This window comes from Gadus chalcogrammus, chromosome 7, assembly GCF_026213295.1.
Source record: "Gadus chalcogrammus isolate NIFS_2021 chromosome 7, NIFS_Gcha_1.0, whole genome shotgun sequence".
Lineage (NCBI taxonomy): Eukaryota > Metazoa > Chordata > Actinopteri > Gadiformes > Gadidae > Gadus > Gadus chalcogrammus.
The window spans coordinates 12,306,796-12,325,682 of record NC_079418.1 but is presented as its reverse complement, the minus strand read 5'-3'; the positions used below and the strand labels follow the sequence as shown (position 1 = coordinate 12,325,682).

General features: G+C 47.7%; 2 protein-coding genes across 5 annotated transcripts in view; one reads left to right on the top strand and one right to left on the bottom strand.

Moving 5' to 3' along the window:
- The window catches only part of stk10 (serine/threonine kinase 10), a 43,271-nt gene extending 39,026 nt beyond the window's left edge, over positions 1-4,245 (top strand). Inside the window, exon 20 of the mRNA XM_056594757.1 lies at positions 1,119-4,245. Coding sequence (XP_056450732.1) covers positions 1,119-1,253 — 135 coding nt within the window. The 3' untranslated portion in view covers positions 1,254-4,245. The remainder of the gene's footprint in view (positions 1-1,118) is intronic.
- The window catches only part of sh3pxd2b (SH3 and PX domains 2B), a 42,744-nt gene continuing 25,220 nt past the window's right edge, over positions 1,364-18,887 (bottom strand). Inside the window, exons 5-14 of one of the 4 annotated variants that reach the window (XM_056595369.1) lie at positions 17,839-17,930; positions 14,903-14,928; positions 14,133-14,171; positions 12,903-13,034; positions 10,621-10,722; positions 8,137-8,254; positions 7,200-7,402; positions 6,858-6,904; positions 6,553-6,678; positions 1,364-6,439 (exon numbers count right to left, since the gene is read on the bottom strand). In XM_056595369.1, coding sequence (XP_056451344.1) covers positions 4,730-6,439; positions 6,553-6,678; positions 6,858-6,904; positions 7,200-7,402; positions 8,137-8,254; positions 10,621-10,722; positions 12,903-13,034; positions 14,133-14,171; positions 14,903-14,928; positions 17,839-17,930 — 2,595 coding nt within the window. In that variant the 3' untranslated portion in view covers positions 1,364-4,729. The remainder of the gene's footprint in view (positions 6,440-6,552; positions 6,679-6,857; positions 6,905-7,199; positions 7,403-8,136; positions 8,255-10,620; positions 10,723-12,902; positions 13,035-14,132; positions 14,172-14,902; positions 14,929-17,838; positions 17,931-18,887) is intronic. The other 3 variants (XM_056595366.1, XM_056595367.1, XM_056595368.1) reach the window with 3 other exon arrangements.

The window sequence follows — 18,887 nt, the reverse complement described above, 5'->3', positions numbered from 1 at the left end:
CTTTCCTTTCCATTCATGTGTTGAGCACCACCTAGAGGAGAAACCTTATTTTATTAATTAAAACATCGATACTTTGGTCGATATTTCCTGTCTTTCTCTTCAGGAATGGAGCATAAAAATGCAATCTAAATTGTTACATTTAAAAAATATATATTATATCGATATTTGGCGCCAGTGTATCGTTTCTCGTATCGCACGAAGAAGGGCGACGATATATCGCAGTACTGATATTTTGACCTAGCCCTAATGGAGGAGGTCGTCTTCTGTGTTCTGATGTTGATGTGCAGGGAGGGGAATAGGCAGGGAGCTTCCGATACGATATTGGAATGATTCATTTTTTTATGTATTGCGATTCTGTAAATATGGCAAAATGGATTGATAATGACATTTTGTAGGTGTCACAATATGCATATAATGTTAAGAGACCAAACTAATGTTGCATCTCTGTCTCTGTCCCACTCTCTCTCCCCATCCCTCTCCCTCTCTCTGTCTCTGTCCCACTCTCTCTCCCCATCCCTCTCCCTCTCTCTGTCTCTGTCCCACTCTCTCTCCCCATCCCTCTCCCTCTCTCTGTCTCTGTCCCACTCTCTCTCCCCATCCCTCTCTCTGTCTCTGTCCCACTCTCTCTCCCCATCCCTCTCCCTCTCTCTGTCTCTGTCCCACTCTCTCTCCCCATCCCTCTCCCTCTCTCTGTCTCTGTCCCACTCTCTCTCCCCATCCCTCTCCCTCTCTCTGTCTCTGTCCCACTCTCTCTCCCCATCCCTCTCCCTCTCTCTGTCTCTGTCCCACTCTCTCTCCCCATCCCTCTCCCTCTCTCTGTCTCTGTCCCACTCTCTCTCCCCATCCCTCTCCCTCTCTCTGTCTCTGTCCCACTCTCTCTCCCCATCCCTCTCCCTCTCTCTGTCTCTGTCCCACTCTCTCTCTCCCACTCCCTCTCCCTCTCCATCTATCTGTGTCTCTCTCCCTGTCTTTGTCCCACTCTCTCTCTCCCACTCCCTCTCCCTCTCCATCTATCTGTGTCTCTCTCTGTCTCTGTCCCACTCTCCCCATCCCACTCCCACTCTCTCTCTCCCCATCCCTCTCTCCCTCCCTCTCTGTCTCTCTCCCTCTCTCCCCAGCTCCTAGAGGATGAGCTGGAGCTGAGGAAGAAGGAGCAGGAGCAGTTCTTCAAGATGGCCGGGGACCCTCCCAACCCTGGCTCCCCCAACAAGCTGTCCAAGTTCCTGCCCTACACGGACTCCTCCACCATGTGATCCCACCCCTGCGGGGCCAGATAGATAAATACATGCACACACACACACACACGCATGGATACATAGATAACCACACACATAGATACATGCATAAACACACACACATCGATACATGCTGTCACACCCATATTCCCACACACACAAATGCACACTCACGTGTGATAGCCCGCTGCTTCCAGCTGCCTTATCCCCCATTCATTTGAATTAAGAGGGATTTTTGTTTTGTTGTAGGAGATATTTATGTTTCAAAATGTTTTCTTCTCTTTTTTGAGCTCTCACTCCCCAGATGATTATGGAGGGGATACCATGTGGTCTCAGTGTTTAGACCGCCTACTCTGTCTGCTATTGCTTTGATTAACACAAGGCCTACACTTGGTACGCTGGCCGTGTATTGTCCATCCCCCACAGGGCAACATGTTGGGACACTTGTTGGTCAGAAGTAGATATATCTTTATTTTTATGTCCATCGACACCCTGGAAGAGACGTCCCCCTGAATGAATTTCTGTTTGGCGTTGTATTGGAGCATGAAGCTAAGCAATCAATATAGGTTATATTTTTATATTCATACACGCAGTCTCGAAGCTTTCTCCGATCTGAATTTGTTCAGAATACAAAGCCCCCCCTCCAAAGAAAAGAAAGATCTCCAAAAGGACATGGCTGCCGTTTTATTTCTATATTTATTACTACTGGACATCCTATCTAAGGAGCAATTAAATGTACTTTGTATTTCTAATCAACATGCAGGGTTTGAAGGATATCCATGTTCACTTTTATCTTTCTTTCGATTTTTTATTTAAGAGGACTCTATATGCACAAAGTAAATATTGCCTGCCGTAAATCGAGGTATACTTTAATATATCTTAAACAATTTTATTTTTAACAGATTTATGATATAGGGTGGTATTTTTTACAAACTAGAGACAGCTAGTAATATTTTCTTTCTGCCATGAGGACTTTCTTTGTATTTTTACTGTAACAGAAATGACCCCACACTGGAGAGGATCTTACCAAAGCCAAGGCAATGTACTGTTTTCTTTGAAGGACATAAACAATGTGATATATTAAAAGTTAAGTTCTATTGTTTTACCGTTTATGCCTTTACTAAATGTGCTGTCCCCTAACCTAAAGTGCAATATTTATATATTATATTTGCAGCGATGTCTATATTTGGGGACCAGGGTTCCAATTTCCTTCTTTTTTTATCGGGGTATTACATACGAAATGCAATCGAAAGTGTATGAAAGTGTTTTGCTCTTTTCTGAATTAACCAGAACTTAAAACAAATAAAGTTGAAGATCTTGCTGCTTTTGAAGGAGGACGCTGGGGTCTTTAGAGCACCTGGGCTCGCAGATTTAAACTTCTTTAAATCAGGTACATATTGAGGTGTCGCCTCTTTTTGCTCCAAAAATGCGTCAATTGTAAATAAATAATTTGTCATGCGTTAACAGCCTAATCCATGTCTCCTTTCCACTTACGTTTACACCTCATGCTTTGGAGAGCGATTGAATCTGTTAATTAGAAGGGAAAACTGTTAACTGAAATAAATAATTATTTTTAATTCTTAAAGTTTTTGTATCATTTATACTGAATACAATTTAGAGCTAATAACGCCTAAGTCACACACGTTTAAAGTCACACTAGAGTCAGTAACAACAGGTAAGGTTGGAAATGTTTATTGGCTTCATATGACAGTAAGATAAGTCTGAGAAATACAGGACATATAGGCAAACAAAGGGGCCGAATACAGTACTGAAGGAATCGTTCAACCGTTCCAAACTTTTTATCATTGTAGATTTGAAATTATTGCTTTCCTCCCTTTGAACCTTTTGAAATACGAAGCTTAACACTGACTAACCAGTAGCTGTACCTTGTGGAAGGCTCACAAACGGGCATTGGGATGGACACAATAGCACTCTGAAAACAAACTGATAGTGTGTTTCAACACAAAGCAACTAGAGGCAGAACATCATTAGTCCAAACTATATTGTCTAGTTTTGTCAAAGGCGCTTCAATGCTATTAAGCTAATGTGTTGTAGCAATCTTTAGCAATAAACAGCAAAATATTTTGAATAATCTACCATGAAGACGATATAAGTGCTTTAGTGACTGTCACCAACAATTGTTATTAATTTATTTTATTGATATTGTCAGGCTTCTCTGGAACGTTCAATTCTTTTCTTGAAAAGACAACTGCTCTTTTTTTGACCCTTTGTGTTTCTAAAATTGTTTATTTAAGATAACACCCCGTTGATGAAAAGTAAGAAGTTAAAGACTTTATTTCTGTACATTAAAAACTATTTTTAGTTTACCTACAACACTTGAGACCAGTCAAGCGTTTATGTAAAATATTATTTGATGGTTTCATCTGAACAAGGTTTGGCTCGCAAACGAGAATAGACTGAAAAATACTGAATTGTTTTTACAAGAGCTCATTGGCATCCAATCCTTCCTTTTGTAAACCAGACGGACGATCTAGAGGAGACGATTTGGATGTGTTCTGTATTTACAGAAAACCTTTTTGGATTTATCCGTTTTGAGTGTAAACAAGAACGTAAAGAAAAAACCCACTTGGTATATCCCACTTTCTGTAGCATGTGCAAACTCACTTGAACAAAGGATTAAAAGTGCACATATTTTTAACAAAATGCCTGCTGAATTGATTATGCAGTCGAAGAAAAACATGTAAAAAAAAAAAATTATATATATATAAAAGAGAAACATTTTATTGGCAGGAATACTTTTTCTTGACCAAAAAATAATTGGATTCAGGGGGTGGCGAACCCCCAGTGAGCCAGCCCCCCACGCAAACGTTAGACCTCTTGGCCACCCTGGTTCGGTCCCAGCCTGTGATTATTTACTACAATCCCTCAACCTACTTTCCTGTCCATCTTCTGTCTCCTGTCCAAACGGGCAAAGTAATGCCCCAGAATTATACATTATTTTACCGCTTGTGCCCAAAATGTTTTTTTTACCGATTGATTGAATTTTTTGTCACTTTTTTTTTGTATTTAATGCGGCAGCATCTGTTCCTATTCTCTTTTTTTAAACTATCCATAACAAACAATGATCATTTGAATTGCATATATCTAAAAACACATCAAGCATTTTGCGTATCATACTGAGGCACAGTAACATCGAAGGCGATGGCATTGAACATTTCAACCACCCCGACATAAACGACTGCAAATCGGAGGCTCCCTTCAGCTCTATATATGGCACCCAAAAGTAAAGCAAACAAACAGGCTTATTTGATTAAAAAAACGTCTAAGAACCCCGCGTAACAAGGGCTCATTGCTGGTTGACGCTCACTAAAAGCACATACTGTGTATAAAAAAGGAATGTAACAATAACAAATAAAAAAAAGGATACATATAAATAAAATGAAAAATCAAATTAAATACAAAGTAGTGATTTTTTTTTTGTTTTAAACGTATAACAAAAGATAAGGCAGGAGGGTGGTGCCGTCGCTTAGTACCTAGGGCTTCTTGCTCAGGTAGTTTGAAGGGATCCAGCCCTCGTGTTCCTCGCCAGCGTTTTTACAGAACCACCATCCGCTGCCGTTCTTCTCCATCACCTCGAACACGGTGCCCACCTTGAAGCCGGCCGTCTGCTCGTCGCCCTCGAAGTCGGCCACGGCCAGGTACAGCTGGTCCCGGCCCGCCTCCCTGACCAGGGGCGGCAGCTTGTCTCTGGGCGGCGCCGGCTTCTTGGTCTTCAGCTGAGGCTTGGGGGGGATGGGCATCTTGTTCGCCTTAGGCTCCTCCCTCTCCCTGGGTGGAGGCGGGAGCATAAAGGCCTTAGGCTCCTCCCTCTCCCTGGGCGGGGGCGGGAGCACCAAGGCCTTAGGCTCCTCCCTCTCCCTGGGCGGAGGCGGGAGCACGAAGGCCTTTGGCTTTGGAGGCGGGGGTCTGCTTTGCGGAGGCAGCTCGGGCTTTGGGGCCTCCGGGGCCTCCTTGGGGAAGTGCGGGGGGGTCCTGGGGGTCTCGGTCGGGCTGGACGGGTCCGTCTTCTTGGGGGGCGGCGGCCTCCGGGGGGCCAGGGCGGGAGGCCTCTGGGGCTGCTCCTTGTGGGGAGGCGGGCCTGGCTTGGCGGGCGGGGGGGAGCTCTCGTGGGCGTGTCCGTTGAGCTGCTTGGGCGGCAGCCGGGGCTCGTCGGCGTGTTTGCCGTTGTTCAGGAGGGCGGGGCTGGGGAAGTGCTTGGGGGCGGGGCCCAGAGGGGGGCTCGGGTGGGAGCTGCTGGGCGGCGGGGGGCCGGGGGCCGGGTGGCTTCCGGCCTCGGGGGCCCCGGGCTCCGCGGGCTTGGCGGGCCTCAGCTTGCTCCGCAGGTTGGTGATGTCCAGCCGGTTCTCCGCCGGGGCCTCGGGCTTGGCGGACGGGACCGGTTTGGGCCGGACCCCGGGCTTGGGCTTCATGAAGAGCGCGGGTCCGGCGGGTTCGGGGTTCTCCTCGGGGGGCTCGGCCCGCGGCTTGGGGGGCTGCTTGGGGACGGGCTTCAGGTTGAACTTCTTCACCTCCTTGGCGGAGATCTTGTGGCCGCACTCCAGCCCCATCTCGTTCTTCAGGTGCAGGGCCTTGTTCTTGTCCTCCTTCTTGGGCTCCGCGGGTCTCTCCTGCCGGAAGGGGGGGGGCACCTTGGGGCCCCCCAGGGCCAGCAGGGCCAGCGGGGCCGGGGGCTTGGGGCCCCCCAGGGCCCCGGGGGCCGGGGGCTTGGGCGGGAGGGGCTTACAGAGCTCGGCCTTGGGCCTCTCGGGCGGCTCCGCCTCCAAGCCCTTGTTGATGGACTCCCGGCGGGGGGGCAGCGCCGGCTTCTCCTCCAGCGGGGGGGCGGAGGGCGCCGGGGGGAGGGGCTCCGAGAAGAGCGCCGAGGAGCCCTTGCTGCCACCGGACTTCCAATCCCTCAGCTTGGGCCTGGCGAAGGCCTCAGCGGCGGCGGCGGCGGCGCTGGGCTCGTCCGGGAGAGGCTTGGACCAGCTGTCCTCCGGGGCCGAGACGGTGGCGGCGGCGGCGGCGGCGGCGTTCCCGTCCTCCAGCCTCAGCTTCTCCATCTCGTTGGGGAGCGGCGCCAGGAAGTTGGGCCGCAGGGCGCTGCTGGTCTTCTTGTACTTGTCGATGAAGGTGATTGGGGCCCAGCCCTCCTTGTCCTCGATCTGGATGTACCACCAGCCGCTGGAGTTCTTCTCGATGACCTGGAGGGGGGCGGGAGGGCGATCAGGGTCAGGGCGGGGGTCCGACAGAGCCGTGTTGGCCCGAGGTGGAGGAGGCGCCCCGTGGACGGCGGCGGCGGTGGCGGCGGACTCACCTCCACTTTGAGGCCGGCCTGGAAGCTGATGCCGTCGGGGATGGTGGTCTGGAAGTCGGCGATGGTGTAGAACTCCTCCTCCACCTGGGGCGGGACGGGGGGCTTGGGCAGGTTGGCCCCACGCGGCTGTGGGGTCGGAGGAGAGGAGGAGGTTACCGTCAGGTAAGATCGAATGCCCTGATTGGTCAATTCTGACCAATCAGGGCATTCGATCTTACCAGCCAATTAAAGGTGAGCAAATGCATTCTTCCGCCCCATCTCTTTAGAGCGGTCAAACCGCCCCTCTAAGTGGGAGCATTACTCACGATTGTGAGGTCTCTGCGTGGCGGAGGTCTCTGTCGCAAACCCATTTCTGTGGAGGGAAAAACAACACAAACAGATAGGTAAGTGATGCACGACATTGAAATCAAATCGTTCTAATCGTTCCTGCAAAAAAAAATATATTTGTATATTCATAAAAGTGCATTTTATACTATAACTTGGCCGTTTTGAGTTCATAAGATTGAGTTCATAGCTCGAAGGTCCAAAAAGAAGTCACCTGAAGTTAATCAATGTCATGTAACCATAGAGGGAAAATATGGACGTCAACAGTGCAACCAATGTACGGTCAACACTTCGACCATTCCTTCCAGCCCCCCCCCACTCACTCAGCTTGCTGCCGTCGGAGAAGGGGGACAGCTTGGGCTCCTTCTGGGGGTCTTTAGCCCCGTTGTTCAGCTGGTTCGGTCTAGACGCTCCCTCCAGGTCGCTGGTGCTGGCATTGGCAGCGCCCCCTGCTGACTGCTTCTGGGCCTGCATGTCCACCTTGGTCAGGTAGGAGGCCGGGGCCCAGCCCTCGCGGCCCTGATACCTGCAGGGGGGGCCATGGGGTTGAGGCGCATGCTCCATACACAAGGAATAAACAACGCTGGGCTGTCCCGTTACTGGGAAACGAGGTCCGGGGCGATGACAGCCGAGGCCACACCGTCCATAAACGGGACACTCGCCGCTCCCCAGCGACTTGTTATCAGCTGCCTTAATCTGTAACAGTATAGATTTTTTTTATCCACTTGATGTACTGACATTAAAATCCCGGGCGGCACTCTGAGTGCATTGGTTCTGGGTTGTCCATGATGGTTTTATTTGACCGTTGTTTATTTATAGCTTATCGATTGTGAACGTTAAGCAGAGGTGCTAAACGTTCCCGCTACTGAAAAAGAAGGCACATACTTGGTAACTGATGGGCCATCAGAATCAAGTACTAAAGTACACTGCTGTGGTATAATGTATCATAATAATTGTCATTAGCAGAGCTACTTACAATGATATTTTCCGAGGTTTGGATTACACTAAGGTCCAGTCTCCACAGAATTGGGACGATCTGCTTTCAGCTTTTAGTTTGTCAGAGCCTCGGTTGTGGGACTGTCGGCAGGTCTTCCACCGCTAGGTACCCTGGTACCACGCAGTTAGCATGATGATGGTCTCTATAGATCTCAATGTGAATGCTTTTGGATGTAGCTAAACGTTACACATAATGTGTTGAACTGTAAAATAAAGAGGTGTTAGACCATGATAGTGTTGGGTGTTGGTGTCTTAGTGTTGTACCTGATCTTCCACCAGCCCTCCAGGTTCCTCTGGATCACCTCCACCACCATGCCCTTCTCCAGGTCTATCTCATCCTGGTCCCGGGCCGCGTAGGGGTACACCACAGAGTACTTCTCCTCTGGGGATCAGACACACGGTGGGTCAGCACCACAGAGTCCTTCTCCTCTGGGGAGCGGACACACAGTTGGTCAGCACCACAGAGTCCTTCTCCTCTGGGGAGCGGACACACAGTGGGTCAGCACCACAGAGTCCTTCTCCTCTGGGGATCAGACACACGGTGGGTCAGCACCACAGAGTCCTTCTCCTCTGGGGATCAGACACACGGTGGGTCAGCACCACAGAGTCCTTCTCCTCTGGGGAGCGGACACACAGTGGGTCAGCACCACAGAGTCCTTCTCCTCTGGGTAGCGGACACACAGTGGGTCAGCACCACAGAGTCCTTCTCCTCTGGGGAGCGGACACACAGTGGGTCAGCACCACAGAGTCCTTCTCCTCTGGGGAGCGGACACACAGTGGGTCAGCAGGGCCACGGGCGGTCTCTCTTTTTGCCGAGGTAAACCGCAACAACCAAGATCAACACGTTTCTCTCTCCTGCTCTGCTGGTTTGGTTCAGGTCTCATATGGTCAACAGGGAGAGGCCCACCGTTTGAACACCAGTTTCCGCTTTTCAGAGCTTAACGCTTTGATCGTGTCGCTGATGGCTTCGGCAATAAGAAGGTTCAGGTGCAATGGGGAGATGTCTTCACTCTCCTTGCATAATGCAGGGCAGATGCAGGGTTCACAGTTTGAAGCGCACAACATAGAATCAGACTGACAGGACCAGGTTGTTAATAGGACATGATAATCTCTTAAACTATACATTGTTTTAGCACCCAAACGGGTGTCACATCTCAGCCGGGTCGACATGTATTGAACCCCAAGGCCTGAATTGAATTGGTTTCACTGGCAGTTCTCGGAGTGATGTAAATGTGGAGGATATGGGATAAACATTACCATACATGTTGTTATGACCGTAATGACCCTAGCTCTAGAAAGTGCTGGCCAAAGTACCATGTCTTAAGGCCCCTGGAGTAGACACACTGACCCCAGCCTGGCCCCTGAGGTGAGACGGTCTACGCCAGCCACCGACCGGTTCGTAATGAACGAGCTGGTTGAAATAAAGCTTTAGGCAGTGTCTTCTTTGAGTGGGAGATGAAACGCGTGGAACAAACAACGGACACATGAACACCCTGAACGCCAAGGTGGAAACGCACCCTGGCACCTGACTGACTGACATCAACGTACGTGAGATACAGTACAGGGAAGAGAAGGAGGCTCAGCATGCAAGAGGCTCTGACATGCCTCGGTATGTGCTGCTGCATGCACACATGCAGCATGCATGCTATGGCTGCAAACTGATGATTGTTCAATTCATCAATCATTTGTATTATCGATTTATTTTGGTCTATGTGGCAGCAAAATGTTCGTCCCAATGTAACTTGGACTGAATTTGTGTCTGATGAGTTTAAGTTAACCATTCCAAAGTATTAATTTTATAATCCTTAAGATGCAGTCTATGTCTAGAACAGGAAAAAGGTTTCTGAAAAGGAGAAAGAAAAGAAGCTACAACCGGCCAAAGGTTGGTATATTTACTTAGTAGTCCACTAAATTGTTGAATTGATGAATTGCCTAATTGACCGATTAAAAATTTGCGCATGCACACACAGACACACACACACACACACACACACACACACACACACACACACACACACACACACACACACACACACACACACACACACACACACACACACACACACACACACACGTACACACAAAGACAATCAGAAACACAGCCAAAAACAGACACACACACACACACACACACACACACAGACAAACAGACACGCACAAACACACACCCACACAGACACCCCCACACACAGAGCACAGAGCACAGAGGGGAGAAGAGATGCGTGCGCTCCACCTGGCCCGCAGCCTGCGCTGGACAGATCCCCGAGGGTTCTGCGGCGCAGGGTCCGGGGCAAAGACCAGAACCTCCGAGGCACTGACACATCCACAGTGGGCGGGGCCAGGGGGTCGGCAGACAGGAAGTCAACGTTACCAAAAACCTTTAGGACATAGCGCTATTCATCGTGGAGTTCCTCCTAGTTCCCTGGGCTCTAAAACAAAATGCAGTGGAAGATCCTGACATAAGTAGGACTGTTCATCTGGACGCTTCCCAGATGAACAGTCCTACTCATAGGATCTTGAACACGTAGAGATTTATTTTAGCGTTTTATCGTAATTGATCGTATTTATTTTATTGTTTTTGTAGCCAATGTCGCTCAAAATGTGGGTATTATCAAGTTAAAGTGAAGCCGCCTCAATTGGTAACCCTTGAAATAAAAATATCAATCGAAATCATTTCAAAAAGAAAAAAGGAGAAAAAGACAGAAAAAGTCACAACTAAGAACCAGGGCCTGAGGGCAGCCCGTGTACCTTCGTCCCCCGGCAGGGAGAAGTCGTCGGGGTCGTCCTGGGCCTCCAGGCAGGTGGCGGGGACCCAGCCCTGGGCATCGTCGGTGCTCACGAACCACCAGCCTGAGAGGGGGGACACACACCGCCAGCTCATCGTCCGTCCACTGAGGACCCCCCCCCGCCCGCCCGGAGGCATGCCGCCTGGAGACCCCCCGTAGAGGAGCTTGTCCTCGTAGGACAGGCACAGCTGGGGCTCGTGGCGCTAATCATGGCTCTGCTGCTTTGATGTACCAGGGTGAGGTTAACACACTTTGACGTTGCTGGGTGCTTTGACACATGAAACTCCTGGCTGCCTTGATCATGTTAATGCTGGGGGCGGCCCCCCCGCGTTGGCACTGCTGTGTGCTGCTCTGGGAAAAGGATCCATGCTAAATGTGGGAAATGTTCTCCAGTTGAGTATCATGCCGCGATGCATATTGGTACATCTGTTCCGTCTGGATCTTTTAAACTCAAATCAAAATGCTTAATTTGTTTTAATTGAATGTCAGTTTTAAAATAAGATTACACGAGCATTAATCATACACATAGAAATATGAACCTAAAAAACAAAGACATCAAACATCAGTGCAGAAAGGCTGACCCAAGCTGCGCCAACACCATAGTGTGCAAAATACTTTTAAACAAAAGTGCTGAATCATTCTATTCGGTACGTGCAACGAATATATCCCTGTTACAATCTGTATTCACCGTCGTGTCCTACTGGAATTAAATCAAGCTTCCATCTAAAGCCCCCTTCCTGTGGGCATCCAGTGAAAGGACTCGAGGGGGGGTTTAGGGTATTTCATCTGCCAAACGTCTTCCAATGCCAAACAATAACAATTAAACCAGATGAAGTCATAAAGGGAAGGAACCCACTAGCTGCTCCTTAATGACAGTCTGTATTTACTGCGTCTGCTCCATCACTGCAATATTAAACAGTAAATAAGAGACACAGGAGCCTTCTATTACATAACAGAGAGTGATGCAACTTTCACAGCCTAGAGCGATATTGTTAGCATATCATCCTGAGTGACTCCGGAACTAAGTTGCAACTTAAACTTAAGGAAAAAGGCTGAATCCTGAAAGTCATGTGACAACCACCAGCTGAAAGGTTCGGGGTTTGAATCCCCAATGGGCACAATCTACCTGTAGGCATGCTCGGGCAGAGATGCCCTGACCCCTTTCCCACCTCCATAATAACATGCGATGTGTATTCATCTGAAGTCGCTGGATAAGGGGGCTGCCGAGCTAACCTCGTGGGACCCCCTGATCTCCAGGTCACACTCTGTCCCTCCCTGCGGGTCAGTCTGGTCTCTAGCGTCTCCCCGAAAATCGACAGATTTTAGTACCCATCAGCCCTAAGGCGAGAGAATTTCAGTCCATCCCCAACCAGGAACGCTGCAGTCTGCTTATGAAAATTATTCCAGCGCCAGCAATGAACAGAGCAATCAAAACAAAAAGACTGAACAAAAACGAAAATGAGCTGGAGACTCAATGGGACATGTTATTGTGGATAGGCTACTGCTGGATGACTCAATCTGACATGTTATTGTGGAGATGATACTGCTGGATGACTCAATAGGACATGTTATCAACGAGAGGCTACTGTCTCAATAGGACATCAACGAGAGGCTACTGACTCAATAGGACATGTTATCAACAAGAGGCTACTGCTGGACGGCTCAATAGGACATGTTATCGTGGCTACTGACTCAATAGGACATGTTATAGAGGCTACTGACTCAATAGGACATGTTATCGTGGCGAGGTCACTGACTCAATAGGACATGTGATCGTGGCGAGGCCACTGACTCAATAGGACATGTGATCGTGGCGAGGCCACTGACTCAATAGGACATGTTATCGTGGCGAGGCCACTGACTCAATAGGACATGTTATCGTGGCGAGGCCACTGACTCAATAGGACATGTTATCGTGGCGAGGCCACTGACTCAATAGGACATGTTATCGTGGCGAGGCCACTGACTCAATAGGACATGTTATGGTGGCGAGGCTACTGACTCAATAGGACATGTTATCGTGGCGAGGCTACTGACTCAATAGGACATGTTATCGTGGCGAGGCTACTGACTCAATAGGACATGTTATCGTGGCGAGGCTACTGACTCAATAGGACATGTTATGGTGGCGAGGCTACTGACTCAATAGGACATGTTATGGTGGCGAGGCTACTGACTCAATAGGACATGTTATCGTGGCGAGGCTACTGACTCAATAGGACACGTTATGGTGGGGAGGCGTACCGGACTCGTTCTTCTCGATGACCTCCACCACCTGGCCCACGTGCAGGCCGATCTCCGAGCTCTCCTGCTTCTCGTAGTCCGTGACAGCCACGTACTGGTCCAGGAGCAGCAGGTCTGTGGAGCTTGTGTCCCCTGGGCAACGCACAACCACACCACACACACCATGTAACACAACTTTTATTTTGATCACTTTTTTTTTTTTGTTTGAATGGATTACACTTTCTCTATCCAGCGGGGGAACTATAGACAATGTTGAAGCAAGCCTCCACCTTCCCCATGCCCTTTTGTTTGTTCAGGATTAGACTAAACAAAACAACTATTTCCTGATCAAGGAAGGCAGGCGTTCCACCGACCTTTACCAACCGTTTTTTTTCATTGATTTGAAAAAATCTTATGTGTAAGATACAACTGGTTGCATCAAAGCAAGTGAGCTTTGGTGCCGATGGTGAATCCATCATGGTAAACAACAGAAGAGCAGGGAGGTGAGGGCTTTGACTACGAGAGCCCCTCTCTCTGGAGGGAGAAGGAAGACCGGGAACAGGCTGACGGTGGGAGAGCGGCGAGAAGAGAAGGGGGAGCTAATGGAGGAGGAGGCGATGAGAAGAGAAGGTGTCAGTAAAACAAGACAAAGGGGGGGGGGGGGGGGGGGTTAGTAAAGGGCAAGACCAAACAAAACGTCTGAATATCAGCTCGTCTGTGAAAGAGAGGCCAGCAGCCGGAGACCCGTCACCAGCGAAACATGAAGCCAGCTCAGAACTAGAGATAGTTGTTACAAAACTCAGGGCTTAGCATAGGAAAAATAAACAACCCAGCAACATTACAAATCGTTTTTTTAGGGACAATTGTATTACAACAACATATACATTTTCAACAAACAGCTGTGTATTAATGACACACCTTATTAATTATTAATAATTTATAGAGACACATGTGTGAGGGCTGGGAGGATCAAAGTTAAGGTCTGTCCATTTGGGGAAACAGAATGCTGGCAGTATTTAAAAACATTGTTCGTTAATAGATTTAGGGTACGCTCTACGCTGCGATCACAGCATACCAAGTTATGTGCACGATTTTTTATATGTATTAAGAACAATATCGTAGAAATTCCACCCCTTCCCAGATTAACTTTCTCTCTAACTTCCTGTCAGCGACAGAGCAGGTTGGGGAGGGCTGGAGCCCACTGAGAGCCCACTGGGGGGGGATTACCAGACATGGCAGGCTGTCACTCACTACCTCGCTTTAGGAAAGAAGACGCTCTCGCCACAAGCCCTGATGAGAAGAAAACAAAAGAAAACAAAAAAAACCATGGAGAATGGCGAAGAGAATTGAAACGAAAAAAATAATATAAATAATATGATGATGTGATGAAAGTGCTCGGCTCCTGAGATGAATGGATGTTAAATGAATGGCGAAAGAAGGGAAGTGGGACAAGAACATGGAGGGGTAAATTGTAGTGCAATATGGACCTGTAATAAATGTATTTCATGAAATGCTCAGCAACACACCACCACAAGATGGCGCCAAACTCTCACCATAATATAACTGATTTAACACATCCACAAGAATGACGTAATGCTGTATCTGACAAATTAGTCAGCATGGTATGTGCTTCGCTTAACTTCTGTAGCATTCATCTAATTTCTGAAATTTCCGCTTCCCAGTTCCAGAACATTCACTGTTAATTTACAAGGTGACCTGAAATAATTCAGGTTATTTTATTATCAGATTCTTTAAAACGGTTTAAATTAAACAAGCTTTAAATTGGTATCTATGGCCAAACAAAGAGATATTTATTCAGGCCAGGCCTTGGCATGCATTCGCCTGCCACAAAGTCTAAGAATCTGTCTGTAAAACAACAATTTACATGATGATGCACCTCAGGCTGAGCGTCTTGTGGTGGAACGATTTTATTTTGAAGATACTACAGAATAATGGGAGCGAAATCAGTCCTAACCAATGTTACATTCAAACACTGATATATATATATTTTTTTGCCTTACCTGATTTCTTCTTTCCAATGGGTTCCCTGAAAAGGAGGGAAACAAAGCACCACATGAAGATATGCATCACATACTCCAAATGTGTGCATGGTTTACAGTAGGACATGTTTTTGATTGCCTGGTTTTCTGGTGTAACCACAGCCATCTACGCCTGTGATGGCTGCGTTTTATGTTGGACTTTTAGTTTGATTCAGTTGCTGGCCTCATGTTAATTTATCAGGGACAACTTTTATCAGTTCAAATCTTGTTCTCTCTCCCTCTCCCATGGGGTTTTCTGACTCGCACTCCCATTCAGAGATTCTGACCTACATAACGGTTCTGTAACATTGAACCAGTTGAATATGATACAGCAATTTGGACATCTGGTTAAGTCGTTTAGTCATTATTGGGGCAAATCGGCTATTAATCAACAGCACAGATACCCAGATGTATACTGCTGGCCATCCCTCTCTTCTGCTCTCTTTCCTCTTTACTTCTTGCAGCTCTTATTTCCTTCTCCTTTCTTTATTTATTTGCCACCAACATGCACATTGTGTTGTCAAATATCGCTAAATCTTTGCTCCTAATGTACCCACAAGAAATGGAATCAGCCCAAAACCATATCCACTGTAGTTTAGACCAGGGTACAATTTTGTTAGTTAGTTTCTTGCCTCACTATTTTAAACTTTTAATCACGTACAGTAACGGTATGTGGTAATAATATGCGATCAGATAATAGTTGTCGGGGGGGTCTTTATAAAAAGACAATCACTCTTATGAATTTTCTTTTCCAAGTTCAAGGGATACCTTCTTACGCAGTCCTATACACTGGGCATACTTAAGACCTACTTAGGACTAGCTTCCGTTATAAATTAAACTATTCACAGGAACCAGCAGCTGTAATCTCGGTTACAGTTTAGGTCCAGCATAGGTCCAGCTAAGCTAGCTAAGAGGGCTAGCTGCTCCATTAACTCGTCACGTCCTAGCCAGTCCTGGGCCAATCCTAGCCGGTCATAGTCGGTCATAGCCAGTCAGAGCCAGTCATTGCCAGTCCTAGCTGATCTGAGCCAGTCCTCCTAGCCAGTCATAGCCAGTTGCCATCCCTTTGCAGAGAGTTTGGACATTTACACAGGATTTACCCCAAGCCAGTGAGTAAGTCCTTGTGCTTGCTACATCGCTCCTTCTCACTGGCATAGCACAGCTTCTGCTTTTTTCTATATCCGGCTTTCTCTTTCCTAGCACACTTGGTACAAACTCTCTTTTGATCGTCATTTTAACCATGACCTTGTTCCCCTCATCAACCATGGAGATTTTAATAATGATCTTTTCTCAAACTTTTTTTTTTATAGTTTTTCCCCATCGTCAAAGAAATCCGGTCTTCCCTTCTTTCATCACTCTCTTAAACTCTTTTCTCTCCTCGTCCCCCGCCCATCTTAACTCTCCCTCGTCTGATCCTGCACAATCCTCTTCACTACAGGCACCCCAACCAGACACGCAAACACACACGCACGCACGCACGCACGCACGCACGCACGCACGCACGCACGCATGCACGCACTCACACTCACACTCACACACACTATAGAGGTCAAACAAATTGAAATGCTAAATTGTGTTGCATTGTATAACTGTGTACACAATCGGAAAATACATTCTATTTCCCCCCCCAGGTAGTGTTTTACTGCTATCAATAAATCGCAGGACACCTCCGCGGGTACGGAGGTCTAGCGCCGCTGTCAGTAAGCTAACAAGCACACTGCATTAGCAAAAAGCAAGTGTCCATTCAATCTGGTTTGTATTTTTATTGAATCGGTCCCCGATGTGATTGATGTACCGTCTGCCATATCCCTTGTTTTGAATGCTCCCCTTTTCTCCCTGCCTCACTATATACTTAGATACTAGTTAAAAGTTTCCACAAATGCAATGATAAATAGAAGAATGTGTGTGTGTGTGTGTGTGTGTGTGTGTGTGTGTGTGTGTGTGTGTGTGTGTGTGTGTGTGTGTGTGTGTGTGTGTGTGTGTGTGTGTGTGTGTGTGTGTGTGTGTGTGTGTGTTATTGTGTGTGTGTGTGTGTGTGTGTGTTATTGTGTGTGTGTGTGTGTGTGTGTGTGTGTGTGTGTGTGTGTGTGTGTGTGTGTGTGTGTGTGTGTGTGTGTGTGTGTGTGTGTGTGTGTGTGTGTGTGTGTGTGTGTGTGGTTGGGGTGCCTTTTAGTGAGATAGAAACTACAGCTACTTTAATTATTACCCCCCACCCCATACACACACACGCGCGCGCGCGCATACATACACACACCTCCATCTCAAACACAACGCCATGTCATTGTCACCATCCTGTCATTATCAAGGCACGCCTGGCCTACGCACGTTGCTATGACTACACGTCCTCCCAGTCGGCTTTGAGGAAATTGTCAGAGGTTTCTGCCCGGGGATCTGCAAAAGACACTACCTCAACATCCGAAAGGTGTTGTTCACATTAATGCCAGCGCTGCTAGAGTGTGTGTGTGTGTGTGTGGAGATCAGAAGGGGAGTCAGTGAATGCTCCAACATGCTGTGAGTGCATTCTGGAGGTCAACGTGTCTCAGCCAAGAGCCACTGTCAACGGCTGCATTTGAAACAAATGTGGTGAGTTACATTTATTATGATTCACCAGGCTGGCTGACACATGAACAAAGCTGCCGGTAATAAAACAATATTAATCACCATACTGACGTCAATGGGCCAGGAACCTGATTAATCAGAGCTGCGCTTTTTGGAGGCCTACAAAAAGGATGACTTTTAAAACTTAAAAGTGGCCCGCCTTCCAGTGTGACAAAAAAACATAAGGGGTGTGTGTGTGTGTGTGTGTGTGTGTGTGTGTGTGTGTGTGTGTGTGTGTGTGTGTGTGTGTGTGTGTGTGTGTGTGTGTGTGTGTGTGTGTGTGTGTGTGTGTGTGTGTGTGTGTGTGTGTGTGTGCTTACTCCTTGGGTGGGTTGAGGTCTTCAGGTCTGGTCTCGAAGAACACCCTGACCTCCTCACACTGCGAGATGTACACGGGCAGCTGGGTGAGGGCCTAGCGAGAGGGACACATTCAGGAAGACATGAGCACAAAATAACACTTCCTGAGCTTAAAGGACCTCTGAAGGGATACATGTTAACACACTGCTTTAAGCTAGGGGGAGAGAGAGAGAGAGAGAAAGAGAGAGAGAGCGAGAGAGAGAGAGAGATAGAGAGAGAGAGAGAGACAGAGAGAGACAGAGAGAGACAGAGGGAGAGAGTGTTGTTGTTCTCCCTCTCTCCAGTCACCCCCCCCCCCCCGTCCTCTCCCCCTGCCTGATGACCTCACCTCTCCCACAGTGACCGTGCCTCTTTTGCCCTGTCTTGAGTTTCTTCTTCATCTAATTCCCGTCTCTCCCCTCTTGTTTATCTCCCTCTTGCTCAATCCCGATGGCAATCCCCCCTGACATATCCCCTCTTCACCACTGGGCTTATTTCTGAGGGTAGTATACCCAACCTATCTAGTGTATCTCTCCACAACTGCAAGGGCTATAATACTGTATGTTATGTTGGTACCAAAATAAAGTTAGCTGTGCAGGGGAAATAGTCATTGTGGTTAGTATTTGGTTAAGGGTGAAGACTTCCTTTCCGGCTGAGATTGGTGTCATGTTTTAGAGTGAATAACACCAAGTTTATTTTCAGTTGTTACCCCTATGGTAATACAGTGCCAAGCACAGGATCTCAGGGGTACTTGGGTAAATATTTGATGCCAACAAAGTGAAGTACAGCAAAGATGAGGAGGTTTTAGTAGGTGGGCTTAGGCAAAATCTCCAAATAAATCAATAAATCCAATGCACACCAATGCAGAATTGACATTATAAACTGTATGAGACACAAACAGGTAGTTATCTATGTTATCTAGGTAGTTACCCAATTGCACAATATGGCCACCAAATGATGATGGAGAAGATGTGTTCTGATTGAAAGCAATTTACCTATTTCCTCTGAAACCCTCTCTTAGCTACAATACATT